General features: G+C 47.4%; 1 protein-coding gene across 1 annotated transcript in view; it reads left to right on the top strand.

Annotated features, from left to right (window-relative positions):
- The window catches only part of CKAP2L (cytoskeleton associated protein 2 like), a 34,572-nt gene extending 26,747 nt beyond the window's left edge, over nt 1-7,825 (top strand). Inside the window, exons 7-9 of the mRNA XM_082357829.1 lie at nt 522-585; nt 2,133-2,322; nt 3,763-7,825. Coding sequence (XP_082213955.1) covers nt 522-585; nt 2,133-2,322; nt 3,763-3,988 — 480 coding nt within the window. The 3' untranslated portion in view covers nt 3,989-7,825. The remainder of the gene's footprint in view (nt 1-521; nt 586-2,132; nt 2,323-3,762) is intronic.
- The last annotated feature ends 6,860 nt before the right edge of the window (nt 7,826-14,685 follow it).

Here is a 14,685-nt window from a genome sequence, read left to right as displayed (position 1 = left end):
ATTTCACATTGTCCACATATGTACTAGTCTTAGCCCTCTGAGAATGTGAGCCCCCATGCAAAAATAAGAGGTACCTATTTACCTCTCAGAGTATCGGAGGTCTGATCATCTTTCACAGTTCGTGACACATCGTCATGGTTGTTCTATGCGAAGCCTCTCATTTTATTTATTCTTTTATTCCTGCACCCAACTATCATTCTCTTCCTCCCACAGTTAACTTTATTGAGTTTAATGTGTATCTCTTGGTGTGATTTCATATAAAAGCTGCATTTTTGTGTAAAAAGAAAAAAAAAAAAAGTCAAGCATGCCAGCATTTAACCAACATTTTCTTTGTTCCTTTATTTTTCTTATAAAGCTAAAACTGAAACCTTTTAAATGTTATTTATAGTTAGACAAGAGATAAAAAGGGAAATGTTTTTGTTATAAAAAGTCTGTTTGATGTTGAACAACATCATAAGTTCCTTAGATCATTGTTTTCCATGAATGTTTTTAATACTGTTCATGTATTTTCTTCCTTCCAGCCAATACAAGAGTTGCGGGAAGTTGTCCTTAATATTTTGCAAGACCCAGACAGAACCACAGAAGGTACTACTATTTTGTATTTAAATTCATTCCCTCCAGCCACTCAAGTAAAAGTCATTGAGGAACACATAGGGGGTACAAAAAGAGTTGTAATTGTAAGTCCCCTGAAACGCCTCTTGCTTCTTGGTTTCCATGGCCTGCCCTTTTGGCCTTCATCATCAGCGGATTCATTTCTGTTCTATTATTACAAGTAAATATACTGCTCAACACCAAACAAGGTTTCCACCAGAGCAGCCTAGACTAGGGTGTCTTGCTTCCCTGGAGAGAAGGTGAGAGAAGGCAAGTGACTCTTTACCAGAAGAGACTGAGGCATATGGGAGAGGTGCTTTGGTTTAAGTTAACATGTTTCATCATAACAAGCCCACCAACACGTATACATCCAAATTCATGTTATACCTTTAAATCATACCCATCTCAGGAATCATTTCACTTAATCCACCATTACTGTCATTGGCCAGACCTTTAGACAACTCTTCTATGAAAAATGTGCCAAATACAATGAGTGGCACATTAATTATAATATTTGTTATATTAGTGGAAAAAAAAAAGCTACCTTGAGAAAATAAAATGGATTATTTTTATAATCTTAGAAGGTGACAAATCTTTTTCCTTTAAGTGTAGGTTTAGGGAATTCCCTGGTGGTCCAGTGGGTAGGACTCCGCGCTCTCACTGCCGAGGGCCTGGGTTCAATCCCTGGTCGGGGAACTAAGATCCCGCGTGCCATGCAGCCAAAAAAAAACAAAGGGGTAGATTGACCTTTGGGGAATAATCAAGTCATGAGGAATTACAGCCAACTAACCCGTTACTTTTGGGAATAAGGTTGTAGAGTACCTATACTCAGTGGTCCTCTTACTGAGAATGATGCTACAATTCAGGTACTTGTTTATAATGTGTGGCAGTGTTCTTCAAAGGGATAAAAAGAGGAGACAGGAATCCATGCCTTTCTCACCTCTTGGCCCCTGTTGGCCTCTCTTGGGGTCTCAGCCTCCAGCCACAGTATCTGTCTGTCTCAGCCTGATTTCCTTCCCTTAATTTTGGTTGTTATGGTTGGGCTATCATGCAAATTGTGTCAACACAAGACATTTTTTCACCTACTGTCCAAGGTGATAGCCATATGGTCACACCTGGATAGGGAGGGATCAGAAGGTCAAGTGAATTAACCCTAATGAGTCAGGAAAGTTGATCCAAGGTGTGATGTAAGGGTAAGAAGAGGCCAATGATTAGTCACTAAGGGAGCTCCCTCGAGAGTGAATAAGAGATTGGGGATGTGTTCAGAATGTTGAAAGGGTAGCAGGGATCCATTCTTACAGGCCCCAAGGCTGCCTGGAGGGCTGGTTAGGAGGACGGCCTGATGTAGCAGGGTGTTACTACAGGGCTTAGCAGGAAAAACTAGTTATAAGTCCCACTCCAAATCAATTACTCTTTATTTAGTATATGGAATCCATAAGGATCACTGAGAAATCATTGTAGATACTGCTGTTTCATTTTATTGATTTTTTAGCTTCAGTATTAAGTTGCTAAATCTTTTCTTTTTGACCGTGTATACACAGGAATTACCTCTGACTCTTTAGCTGCTGAAACTAATATAACATCAATAGAAATGCTGGCCGAGAAGATGGAGTCTGGGACGTCTTGTCTTCCTCCAAAAGAGAGGGAACAGGTTTCAGCAACACCCCAAATAACCAAGTCAGAACAGGATAATCATCCTGGTATCAAATTACAGATCGCCCCGATCCCTAGGTAAGCAAACTCTAAAGCAGGCTTGTGTTCACAGGTCTAATTCAAGTCCAATTCTCAATTTCTCCTCCACAGATCCAGGATACCATCAGATTAGTGATACCTTCTGCCTCACACGAGGACCAGGTGGTCTAATCCATCTTTGGTGTTAAGCGAAGGAGCTGAGGGTGAGGGGAGGGTTGGAACCAGTGCCAGGCAGATCTGTGTCCTTTCTCTGTACACACGCCATCCCCCCTCACAGCACCCCCAAGGAGACCTGACCTGCAATGAGGAAGGAGCTGCCAGAGTCAGGAGGGCTGCTGGAGTGGAGTCACCCCTCCCTCCTGGCATTGGTCCTCCCTCTTCACCCTCATTTGTGCTGCACTTGCAGATCGCACCCACCTTTCCGGCCAGTCCTGGGGGGCAGAAGCAGGGGTGCTGCACACACTGCCAAGCAGGGCACCCTCTGGAGCTGTGGGAAGGAAGGAGCTGTGAATAGCCCTGTAAGAACAGGGAGGCAGTCGGGCATGTGCTACTTAGAGACTGCGCATAGTATCAGAAGTGTTTGGTTTTGAGACAAGTGTAAGTTTAAGAATCCATAGTAATTTAAGCAACTGTGTCAGGGTATCAATGTCATTTTCTAAAACATTAGTATAACGTCAATCTCTGTTCACGCTCTTGAAAGGAAAATTCCAAACAAAAGCACCAGGACCACAGTTCTGTATCTTCGTTCTCTGGAAAGCACAGCTGGGCCTCTTCCAGTCTAAACTCCTGTCTCAGACCTGTCATTTCCCCACTGTAGTCAGCTCATGGGTGGATGAAGGCAGGCAGCGGACGTGAAGACCACCTCTTACTGTCTCCAGAATTGATGATGAGCATTTTCAGCAGACTGGCCACGAGTTTTGTGAGGCTAATGTAATCAGTGGTTTTGTGATGTGTGACCACGATTCACTGCGTGGAAAGGTCTCTGCAGCTTACCCTCCAGGCTGCCTGTGATTGGAATGCATTCAAGTTTACCAGGAAGATGCCTAATTTGTTCCAGTTTCAATCTGTGGTTTGGTCCACCATCTTAAAAGATGTTTTTTGAATAGTTTACTGTCAAAGTTAGAAAGAATCTTAGAATTCATTAGTCCAGCCTCATTTGGTGTTAGGCCCAATTTCCTCAAAACCTGTCAGCTCTTTGAAAGCTTATGGAATAAACAAACACCAACTGCCAAGTAGCTGACTTCAAATAAAACCACACTTAACACTTCATTCAGTTAAATCCCTGTGCTGACAGCATCTGAGAGCAGGTGGACACCACCAAGTTCATTCTGACAATGAGGGAAAGTCCATCTTAGGACGAGAGCTGCGATAGACACGTCTCTTGTGTTTTATTAGGGAATAAGAAAAAAAATAAAGACTAACAAGTAGAATTTTGAAAGAAGTTAGAAGGTTTTGAATGCATCTCTTGCTGTCTCTCAGAATAAACGGAATGCCGGAAGTGCAAGACATGAAGCTTATCACTCCTGTACGGCGTTCGGCCAGGATCGAGCGAGCAGTGTCCCGCTACCCGGAAATGCTGCAGGAACATGACCTAGTGGTGGCTTCTCTCAGCGAACTCTTAGAAGTGGAAGAGACAGAGTGTTTTATATTCCGCAAAAATGAGGCTTTGCCGGTAACATTAGGGTTTCAAGTCCTTGAGTCGTAATTTCTTGATTTTTTTTTTTTTAAAAGAGAGACGTTTCAGAGCCTCCACGAGACAAGAAATGCACTTACCTAGGTGGCCTGGGCTTGGAAAGCAATTCCCTGGGCTTACTCTCAGATTTTACATCTCCATGGGAAAGTTTGGTTATTTAAGACTGCAGTTTGCCACAGCTTTACAGCATACCTAAATTTCAAACTTTGAAAATTAACTTACCCCACAAGTATGGTAAAAATTTGAATTTTATTGACCTACCTTAATCCCAACATAGTTATTTTTTACATCAGGAGGTCAATTCCGCAATATGATACACTTTCCTTCCTGCATCCACCTTAGCAGAGAGGGCATGTCCTTCCAGCATGGAAGATCTGAGCGTAGAAACTAGCCTTCCCCGCTAGTTGGGACGTGACAGACCATCTGGTCAAATCCTCTCGTTTTGCAGCTGAGTTTATGCTGGCTGTGCCTTTCGCTCAGAGGTCACAAAGGACTTTTATGTGTGATCTTTGACTTCCGTCACAGATCCTTGGAGATGAGAGGTAATTCACATCCTTTCTGGGCCTGGCCTCCTTAATGATACACAATCCTGAACTGGGGTTGGTCATCTAGCTTTTTATATTCAAACCTAATTTTGCATTTGTTATTGAGAAATGCTTCAAATAAAAACAAAAGGGAATAGCAGACGGGTGGGGAAAGGACCCTTGCCTCTTCAGTTCTCTGCTCTGCTAGGGGACACCTGGCCTGAGAAGACGTCTGAGCCCCAGAGACTCTCATAGGTCGCCTTTCCTTCCTCCTGGGCAACCGCTTTTGGAAAGGTAAAATGAGAATTGTTGTGTAAATATAATGTATAGAAAAACCTAGTCAGCGTATTTTAGGTTTTAGTTTTCTTAATATTTATGTATCATCTAAAAAACAATTAACTTTTGTTCATTCTTGGTTATTCATTTATCATATTTATTACTGAAAACAGTGATGGTGGCTTGGCCTAGAGAATTAGGGGTTTGTCTGGGGAACACCAATAGGCTATCCCAAGAGGCCTCACAGGGAACACCCATTACCCTGGAGGACTCACCTTGATGTGGATTTTTCCATTGCGAGGGAAGCAGATCCATCTCTCTAAGTCAGATTTATAAAAACGAGGTTCCTAAAACTGAGGTATAAAACCATAATGCTACTAGACTAACTTTTGATGAGAAATAGATTGTCACCACAACCAGAATGCAGGAATCCACACAGCTAGGCTCTCCCTTCCCTTTAGACAGACTCACTTTACCTCTAAAGCCAAAAAATTCCCCGGGGGATTGCTTAGAAGTCCTGGAAGCTGAAAATGGGGCTTGGGGAAATCAAATCTTCAAAATCACAAGACAAAAAGAGCCTGAAGCTCGTCCCTCCTTGTTAGGAACGTCCTTGCCTCAGACCTCAGGCCCTCCATCTCACATCCATGGACCAGTCCTCTTGACTGGGCCTGCACCGCCGCCCTTTGTGCATTACCTGTTCTTTGGCTTCAAACGGTTCATCCTTGCCACCTAATGCGCACACCCCCCACCCAGACCGGGAATCAGTGTCTATAGTGATTTTACGTCTCTCTCCCCTCAGAGCATCGTCTCAGTATTACAGCTCAGTTCTCAAGAGAACAGCTTCGCTATTGCCAGTTCCTAGCAGCACGTCTCACAGTACCACCCTGGGTACTAACAATGTAGGCTGAACCACTGGCATCAAATAACGTGTAGTTTTCAAACTGACAAATTGGAGGTTTTAAACAGCCTGATTGGACTAAGTAGCATCTTCGGGATATAAAAGGATGTGGAAGTGATGGGGATGGTATAGCAACTACAGAAAACTGCACCGTGATTCTGGAGCTCTCTGTAGATTCTTAGTAACCCTCTTGTTTAGTAAATAGCTCTTCCTAGATACCTGGAGCAGGAGGGAGGGAGAGAGGGAAGGTAAGAAGCAGGCCCTTAATCACTTGGGAGGAAGATTCATAGGGAATTGCAGGGGAGGTACGGGCCTCAGCAGAAATTAAGTCTAATGTTCAGCTTCTTAGAAGGGGAGAGTGTAAAGGGAGTGTTAAAGGAAGATAAATAAGGATGGTTATACACTGGCATCCGGGTGCAGAATGACCATGAACCCGAAGACGAGGAGAGGAGGAGGCATGACAGTTCACATTTATTACTGTTTACTGGGTACAGGTACTTATGCTGTAAAAGACATCTGTTGTGCCTGCCTGGCATGTAGTCCTTCTTCTAATAAGCGTGCCCTAATTTCCTTAGGACCACCTCTTTCCCGCTCACAGTCTGTCGCTTAACAGGAACGGACTCCACCGTTCTGTGGAGGCACACCCTCTCCTTTTAAGGTCACCTGGAAGTTGGATGCATTATCTCTGCTTAGGATGGGAGGGACCACAACTTGGTCACGTGTCCCCACTCATCTTCAAAGAAGGCTGGGAAATGTCTTCTGGGTGGCCACATGCCCAACTAAAAATTCTTCCAGAAATGGGATATGACTGTCGGTGTCTACCACAGTCTTAGGAGTAATGGAGTACATCTCTAAGGTGCAGATAAATGAGGACAGAGGTGACACAGGGTTAAAAAAAAAAAAATACATCAAATGAACAACCCCCAGCTAGAAATATCTCCCACCCTACCCTGCCTCAGATGAGTTCCTAAGAGTTGAGGAGGGTCTGAGCAGTCTTCCTGGTAAAATACTATCCTCTACCCCTTGAATAAAAATCTAGTGTTTAAAGACAAAAGGCCAGGGATACCCGGTTCTTGCCTGGAGAACCTACCCCTGCAGGACTTTGAGGCCCAAAAGTCAACCCAGGAAGAAGCGTGAAAGGCCTGGAAGCTTCTGAAATGCACAGAGGTTAAAAAAAATGACTGTGAACTCTCTGAGCACGCAGCCTGTTGTCCCTTATTTATCCTCAGATATTCCAAATGTTTCCCTTGTTTATCCACAGAAAATAAAACTAGTGAACTGTGCCACAGACCAATTCCTTCAAGAGTTTGTTTTGTCATTTCAAACATGTAAATATATTCCTTCTAAGCCTCCAATATTAATGCCAGACGATACCACTAACATGAAAAGTGAACTCAAATCAGTGACATCAGAACAAGAAGGGCCAGGGCTTATTAACACCGCAGAGGAGCTCCGACTAAAATAAAGAATCAAGTTTTTAAATCATGAGTAGGACTTTTTAATGCATGTATACATCAAGTTCAAAGATGTCTGGGCATCTCTCTGTTTTTCACAGTGACCTGGAAAGAACAGTTAATGAGGTCATCTATAGCCGATTAGGTATTATCATTACTAGTAACGGAATCAAAAGTGCACAGAAATCTTATTTTTATTTATTTTTTTTTGATGTGGACCATTTTTTTTTAAGTCTCTATTGAATTTGTTACACTATTGCTACTATTTTATGTTTTGGTTTTTTGGCCACAAGGCATGTGGGATCTTAGCTCCCCCACCAGGGATCGAACCCACACCCCCTGCATTGGAAGTGCAGAGTCTTAACCACTGGACCGCCAGGGAAGTCCCGGAAATACTATTTTTAAAAAGAAATGGATAGGGCTTCCCTGGTGGCGCAGTGGTTGAGAATCTGCCTGCCAATGCAGGGGACACGGGCTCGAGCCCTGGTCTGGGAAGATCCCACGTGCCGCGGAGCAGCTGGTCCCGTGAGCCACAACTACTGAGCCTGCGCATCTGGAGCCTGTGCTCCCCAACAAGAGAGGCCACGACAGTGAGAGGCCCGCGCACCGCGATGAAGAGTGGCCCCTGCTCGCCGCAACTGGAGAAAGCCCTCGCACAGAAACGAAGACCCAACACAGCCAAAAATAAATAAATTAATTAATTTTTTTAAAAAAAGGATAGAAATAAAATTGGATGTGAAATGATACACTCAGGGGAACTGGGCAAAATAATTCCACTTGTTACACACAAACGGCCCAGAGGCCAGGGAGGGTTGCCTTCCAGGATGAGAGCAAGACACCTTCCTCCTACCTAAAAGAAGTGCTCTTGGGCTCCAAATCTGTTACGTTTAGGAGATTCCAATATGGTTGCTTTTTCTCTCTTCCGTATTTTTCCTGTTATCTGAAAAATATTTCAAGTGGAAGATGACCGTGATGCCGGCCTGTGTCCTGGGTTCAGTCTGCCTCCGTGCAGCCCTCCTGGTCCTCGCCTCTCTCTCTGCCCTCAGCCTTCTAAGAAACAAAGAAAGCTGGTTATGGAACCTTCCCAGGTTCACACAGTGACTCCCAACCAGGGGTAGAAAATGTGTCAAAATGCCCTAGTCTGGGCTGGGATGGAGATGAAGGGGTAGAGAAACCAACACATCCCCTGAGAACACGTAGTTGCAGATGGGAAGTGGGTCCAGCCCTTTGGTGGGCTGGGAGGGAAAAATAGTTGCAAAGCAGTGATTAAAGTATTGATGTGCTTGAATTTTGAGCTTCTCCTGGGCAGTAGTAAAGTGGCTTACAATTCAGTTTCTACCTTGTCGGGCATGCGGGAGGTGCTTGGTAAAAAAAAAAACGGTGGGAAGAATGCACACTGAGCTCAAAGCCACCAATCTAAAGGGAACCGATGAGACGGGCATTTTGAAAATCAAGGCCCAGGAACGCCAGGCTAGAAACAGGAACCCTCCTGCAGGGCTTGGGGCTGGAGAACCAGGCTAGGAGCTGAGCCTGCCACCCAAGAAAACTCGAGTCTGCACTCAAGGGCAGTCAGGCAGCACAGAGTAACAGGGGTCAAAGCAGAATCCCCTACACATTGTGTCCATAAAAGCTGCCTGGAGAGGAAGCCTGGCCAGGGAGAGCCTGTGTTCTGCAACCTCTCCCAGGGCGGAGACGGATCTGTCAGAGAAATGAGCCAGAACTGGTGTGGAGAGGTGCAGGGCCCCAGTGCAGTCAGCTGACCCCGCTGAGCAGAACCTGTGAGTCTGGGCTGACAGCCAGTGGTTCTCGGCCCCCTCGGACCCAATGCCTCATTTTAAATCCAAATATTTTCTAATACAACATTGTAAATCAACTATACTTCAATTTAAAAACTAAATACATAAAACAAATATTTTCATTTCTTCTTTCCTATCCTGATTTGAAATTCATAGATAATATGATTGTCTCTATAATCTTAAAAATCAATATAATACCCTAACTATAACATAGGAGAAATGAAAAGCAATGTATAATAAAATAATGTGTATTTCTATGTAAATACTCAGGAATGATTGCAGTTGAAGGCAAAAGAGCTCCTGCAAATCTCCCAGATGCCCGCTCGGGTTGATACTGCTCCATTGGGACCCCTGCTCTAGCCCCGGGGTAGCCCCTAAGTCGCTGAGCTCCTGGGCCAGCCAGGTGGCTCCTCCCACTTCCCAGCAACTCACCCTCTGGCTGCAGGAGAGGAGGTGGGAGGCGGGACCCAGATTGGCCCATTCTGGCTCTGCTGCTGACTCATGGGGCATCTGTAGGGACCGATGCAGCAGGAGGTGGAGGAGCTCCGCCAGTGGTGAGGCCTTCCTGGAGTCCCCAGTTATGCATAGACACCCCCATCCCCCGCCAGCTGCCAGCTTCCTGCCCAGTGATGCCACAGAAAAGGGAGCCCAGGAGGGTCAGCAGGAGAAGGAAGGTTCTGGCAGATGGACTTCACTTCCTCAGAAATCCCAGGCAGGGCTTCCCTGGTGGCGCAGTGGTTGAGAGTCCGCCTGCCAATGCAGGGGACACGGGTTCGAGCCCTGGTCTGGGAAGATCCCACATGCCGCGGAGCAACTGGGCCCGTGAGCCACAACTACTGAGCCTGCGCGTCTGGAGCCTGTGCTCCGCAACAAGACAGGCCACGATAGTGAGAGGCCCGCGCACCGCGATGAAGAGTGGCCCCCGCTCGCCGCAACTGGAGAAAGCCCTCGAACAGAAACGAAGACCCAACACACCCAAAAATAAATAAAGAAATAAATTTAAAAAAAAAAAAATCTTAACTTCAAAAAAAAAAAAAGAAAGAAAGAAATCCCAGGCAGCACAGCGGGGTAAGGGCCAGGTTTCTTTAACTGCTTCACCTGGGTGCTCGGGATGATTTTTCTCCACCTGTCTGGCCTCTACTTCAGCAACAATGTCTAAACGGCACTATAACTATGCCTCGGACCCCCAGCTTTGCCAGCAGGAAATCGCCAGCCCTGCTCATCTAAAAGCCCAGAGAAGAGACGAAGCTGCACGTTGAGAACTCGGTTCCCCCAGCATGTGGCAGTGTGATGCAGGGGACAGAGCGTGTCCCCTGAGTTCAGCAGCCCTGGGTTCAAATGCCGACTGTGCAGTCTGTCTACCAGTGTGATCACAAGTTACTTAGGTTCTCTGCACTTAAAATTCACCAGTGGTAAAATGAGGAGAAGAAAACCTACTTTGCCGGGTTATGTTAAGCATTCAGAAGAATCGATTTAAAAAAAACAGCAAACACCCAGCCCAGAAACATAAAATAGTTTTTCCTCCTCTCAAATATCAGGAAGGCAGCTGAGAGTGACAAGAAAAGCAGGGCTCAGGGAGCCCCAGAGAACTAGTTTCAAGTCCAGATGCTTGACTGCAGATGGCACACCATCTACGACGGACATAACGACCGCCTGTTGGGAGAGGGACGGGTGTCCTCCGGGGAGCTCTGCGCTGGTCAGTCCCACGGCGCCCATGAACTCCGTGGCGTCTTCGCCGCCTCCACTTTCCTGCTCTTGCCCCAGAAACATCTCCAGGTCTTCCCGAGGAAAACCAGCTGGAGCGTTTACTGTATGGACTGCTGTTTGGTCCACTTCCTCTGCGATCACTGTATGTGTACTGAGGGTAGGGAGACCATAGCCTTCCTCCTTCAATCCAGTATCATATGTGCTAGGGAGATAATGTGGTCTCAGTTTAAAGCAGGAGGGCAGGAGGAAAACTCGCCAGCAGAGGCATCGTATCTATACAACCGCAAACCCTCTAGAGCTTTTTTTTTTTTTTTTTTTTTTAACCGTGTGGACAGTTATCTGCAAGGGTTTGACCCGCTTGTGCCTAGAGGTGGGAGCGTGGGTCTGGTGACCTCACAAGCTCTTGGCAGGGCTGGGGACCAGTGGATCCTTCTGGGACGGAGGGTCAGGGATGCCAAGGGGGGTTCTGCAGGGACCCACCAGCTCCGGGGCCGCCCGGTACAGAGAGCTGAGCGGGTGGTACAGGAAGTTGAGGCAGGTGGCTGTGTAGAGGTCGGCATAGCGCATCAGCTGGCTGGAGAAGAGCATCTGGCGGAAGCCGCAGCGGAACAGGCTGCCCATCGTGATGTAGCACTGGTCCAGCTCCAGGGTGACTCGCTGGCAGAGATCCCATCCCCACCCACCCCCCTTCCCCCCTACCCCCCCCCCGCAGCCCACTACGGGGAAGGGGCCGCCGTGTTGCCCGGCCAGCCGGGGTCTTTGGGAAGTGGGGCAGCTCCCCGCTTTGCCCCGGACTCCACTTCCCGCTTCACAGTTAGTTTCCTGCCTGGCCCTGGAGAGCGACCACCCTGCACTAAACTCTCAGCATCACTTACCTTCTGATGCCTCCTCAGAGGGCTTTGCGGGAGGCCCACACGCCCAGTCCCCACTCCGGCCCCCCCCCCATCACAGGCCCTTCTTTTAGAGTCTAGAAAACCGGTCCAGATGTTACTCCCAGAGTGACTGAACACATGCTAGTTCCCCTCTCTGTGCCTCAGTTCCCCCGTGAGTAAAATAAGGGTGACGATCCCTGCCCAGCCCACCTCGCGGGGCTGTGGGAGGATCAAATACCCTATAAGAGGCTCAGCAAAGATCCTTCACTATTGGTCCCCGCTGGGCCTGGGAAGGCCAAGTGGCCTGAATCCCCTTGATGTGGCCTGTGGGACTCTCCCAGCTTTGGTGACTGGTCAAGTAATACCACAAGGGAACATGTCCTTTCCACCGGCCCTAGATCCCGTCTTCTCAGGCCCCTTGTCTGGCTGACCCCAGACGCTAGCCAGGTAGTCGGTCACATGAGGACCCAACCCAGGAGGCCGGCACTTCTCAAGGTTAACGGTGGAGATTGAGGAACAGGCTAAGCCCCACCCATCACCCCGCAGGCCCTTTTAAGAGCATACTTCTGTCATTCGGAACATGGCCAGCAGGGGGCGCTGGCTGACAAGGCCAGGTGGCGCTCCTGGAGACGGGGGGAGTCGTAATTGGGCTCTGGGGTCTGGGACGGAGCGGATCCGGTCAGGCAGCCCGGAGGCACAAGCCCTACCTTCAGCCCCGCTGGGCCCATCCCCTCCTCCCTCGGCACCCCACTCTTACCCGAATCTCCCTCTTGGTGGAGCTGATGAGTGGCAGCCCGGAACTGCTGCCATCCACGTGCCTGGTGCAAAAATGGCCACATGACCCAGGAAGAGAAGAGCTGGCCCCCCAGGCTCCAGGCACAACCTCCCCAGATCGAGTGGAGGTTGGGGACACCCTACGGGCACCCAGTGGGGGTACTGGGCTGGGTGTGTGCCCGTGAGGGTTCAAGCCCTGGTCCGGGAAGATCCCACATGCCACGGAGCAACTGGGCCCGTGAGCCACAACTACTGAGCCTGCGCGTCCGGAGCCTGTGCTCCGCAACAAGAGAGGCCACGACAGTGAGAGGCCCGCACACCGCGATGAAGAGTGGCCCCCGCTTGCCGCAACTTGAGAAAGCCCTCGCACAGAAACGAAGACCCAACACAGCCAAAAATAAATTAATTAATTAAAAAAAAAAAAAAAAAAACCACGTGGTACGTACAGATCTGGTCATGAAAATGTCCATTTCGTTTGAACCATCCCGGTCCAAGAATCCGTCCTTAAAGAATATAGAAAATAGAAAAAGCTAAATGCAAGAAGAGGACTCATGAAAAAACAGAGGCCCTTTCAATGTCCAACTAGAGAAGAGTGAATCTGTTATTTTTAAACGATTACACAAACTCTGCTAATTGTGGTTAAGAAGATGAACTCAGAAAATGCTTTTCCCACATGGGGGGAAAAAAGCAGAACCCAAAATTGTATTTGCACAGGCGTGTCAACCATTTACAAAATGCATACACAAAGGATGGAAAAAATAACTCAGGTGAACAGTGACTTAATATGCATATGAATCACCCAGGGGTCTGGGTGAAATGCAGGGCTGTATTTAACTTCTTATCTTCGGTATCTAAATTTTCTGACATGTGGTTAAATAATGAAGATTCAAGTACATAAAATGACATAGAAACTTCAAAAAATGTTTAAGCTATAGACACAATGGAATACTACTCAGCCATAAAAAAAAGAATGAAATAATGCCATTTGCAGCAACATGGATGGACCTAGAGATTATCATACTAAGTGAAGTAAGCCAGAAAGAGAGAGACAAATACCATATGATATCACTCATATGTGGAATCTAAAATATGACGCAAATGAACTTACCTGTGAGACAAAAACAGACTCACAGACATAGAAAACAGACTTGTGGTTGCCAAGGGGGAGGGGTGAGGGGGAGGGTTAGACTGGGAGTTTGGGATTAGCAGACACAAACTATTACATACAGAATGGACAAACAACAAGGTCCAACTGTATAGCACAGGGAACTATATTCAATCTCCTGTGATAAACCATAATGGAAAAGAATATGAAAAAAGAATGTGTATGTATATATATATATATAACTGAATCACTTTGCTATACGGCAGAAATTAACACAACATTGTAAATCAACTACACTTCAATAAAATAAATTTTTAAAAAGAAATGCTTATGCTAACTAAAAACAGCAGAACACAAAATGATACATACATTGATTCATTTTTTTTTGAGTAAAACTTTTTTTTTTTTTTTTTTTGCATTTCACGAGCACCTGCCCTGCTGAGCCGGGCACAGGGCACTGAGGGATGAGCCCATCGGTGCTGACTGTACCATCCCTCACCCGCTACCCCCATCTCACCCCCACACAAGCTGATACCTCACAGGGTGTCCTGAGCACAGCAGGGCGCTGCCCGTGATGTCCAGAGGCAGCCAGCCAGAGGGACAGGAGAGCACAAATGCTGGGGAGTGAGCGCAGCTCCAGGAGAAGGTGATGCCCACCAGCCTCTTTTGAAAAGTGAACAGGAGCTCCCCGGAGACCACATGAGGAATTCCTGGCAGAGCAACTGCAGGTGTGAAAGGGAGAAGGGGTGTAATGAACACACAACTGTTCCTGGGGCCCAAAGGGAGTGGGGGAGGGGAGAAGGCCAGATTACAAAGGCTCCTGTGTCCTAATAAAGAGCTTGACCTTGACCCAGCAGGTGGTGGGGAGCCCTGGCAGCATTTTGAGCAGGATGAGGACGTGATCCACCTGGTGTTAAAGCTGCCTCTGGTGTCAGGGCAGGGAAGGCTCGGCCGGCTAGGACAACGGGAGCTGCCAGCCATGGCCCAGGAAGGAGCTGTGAGCGCCTGAATTCGTGGGGAAGGGAGAGCGGAGGGACGGCCAGAGAGTCACTAGGTTCTTCAGGACCTGGAAACTGATTAACTGGAGGGGATCCCGGAGATGAACGAGGCTGAGATGATGAGAAGCCAGAGGAGTATGTGGCCACCAACCCAGAGACACGGGAAGGGCAGGGGCTCGTTGGGAGAGCGAAGGCCTCATCCACGAGCTGGAGAGAGAGTTCCAGCTCCACCGACGTTAACTTGAAACCCTGGGGGCCAGATATATTTCAGAATTCAATATTTTCTAAGTTTAAGAAGGCAACAC

The sequence above is a fragment of the Balaenoptera borealis genome (genome assembly GCF_965194805.1).
Source record: "Balaenoptera borealis genome assembly, chromosome: 15".
Lineage (NCBI taxonomy): Eukaryota > Metazoa > Chordata > Mammalia > Artiodactyla > Balaenopteridae > Balaenoptera > Balaenoptera borealis.
Note: the sequence above shows the minus strand (reverse complement) of the source record. Positions and strands in the feature narration are given on the sequence as shown.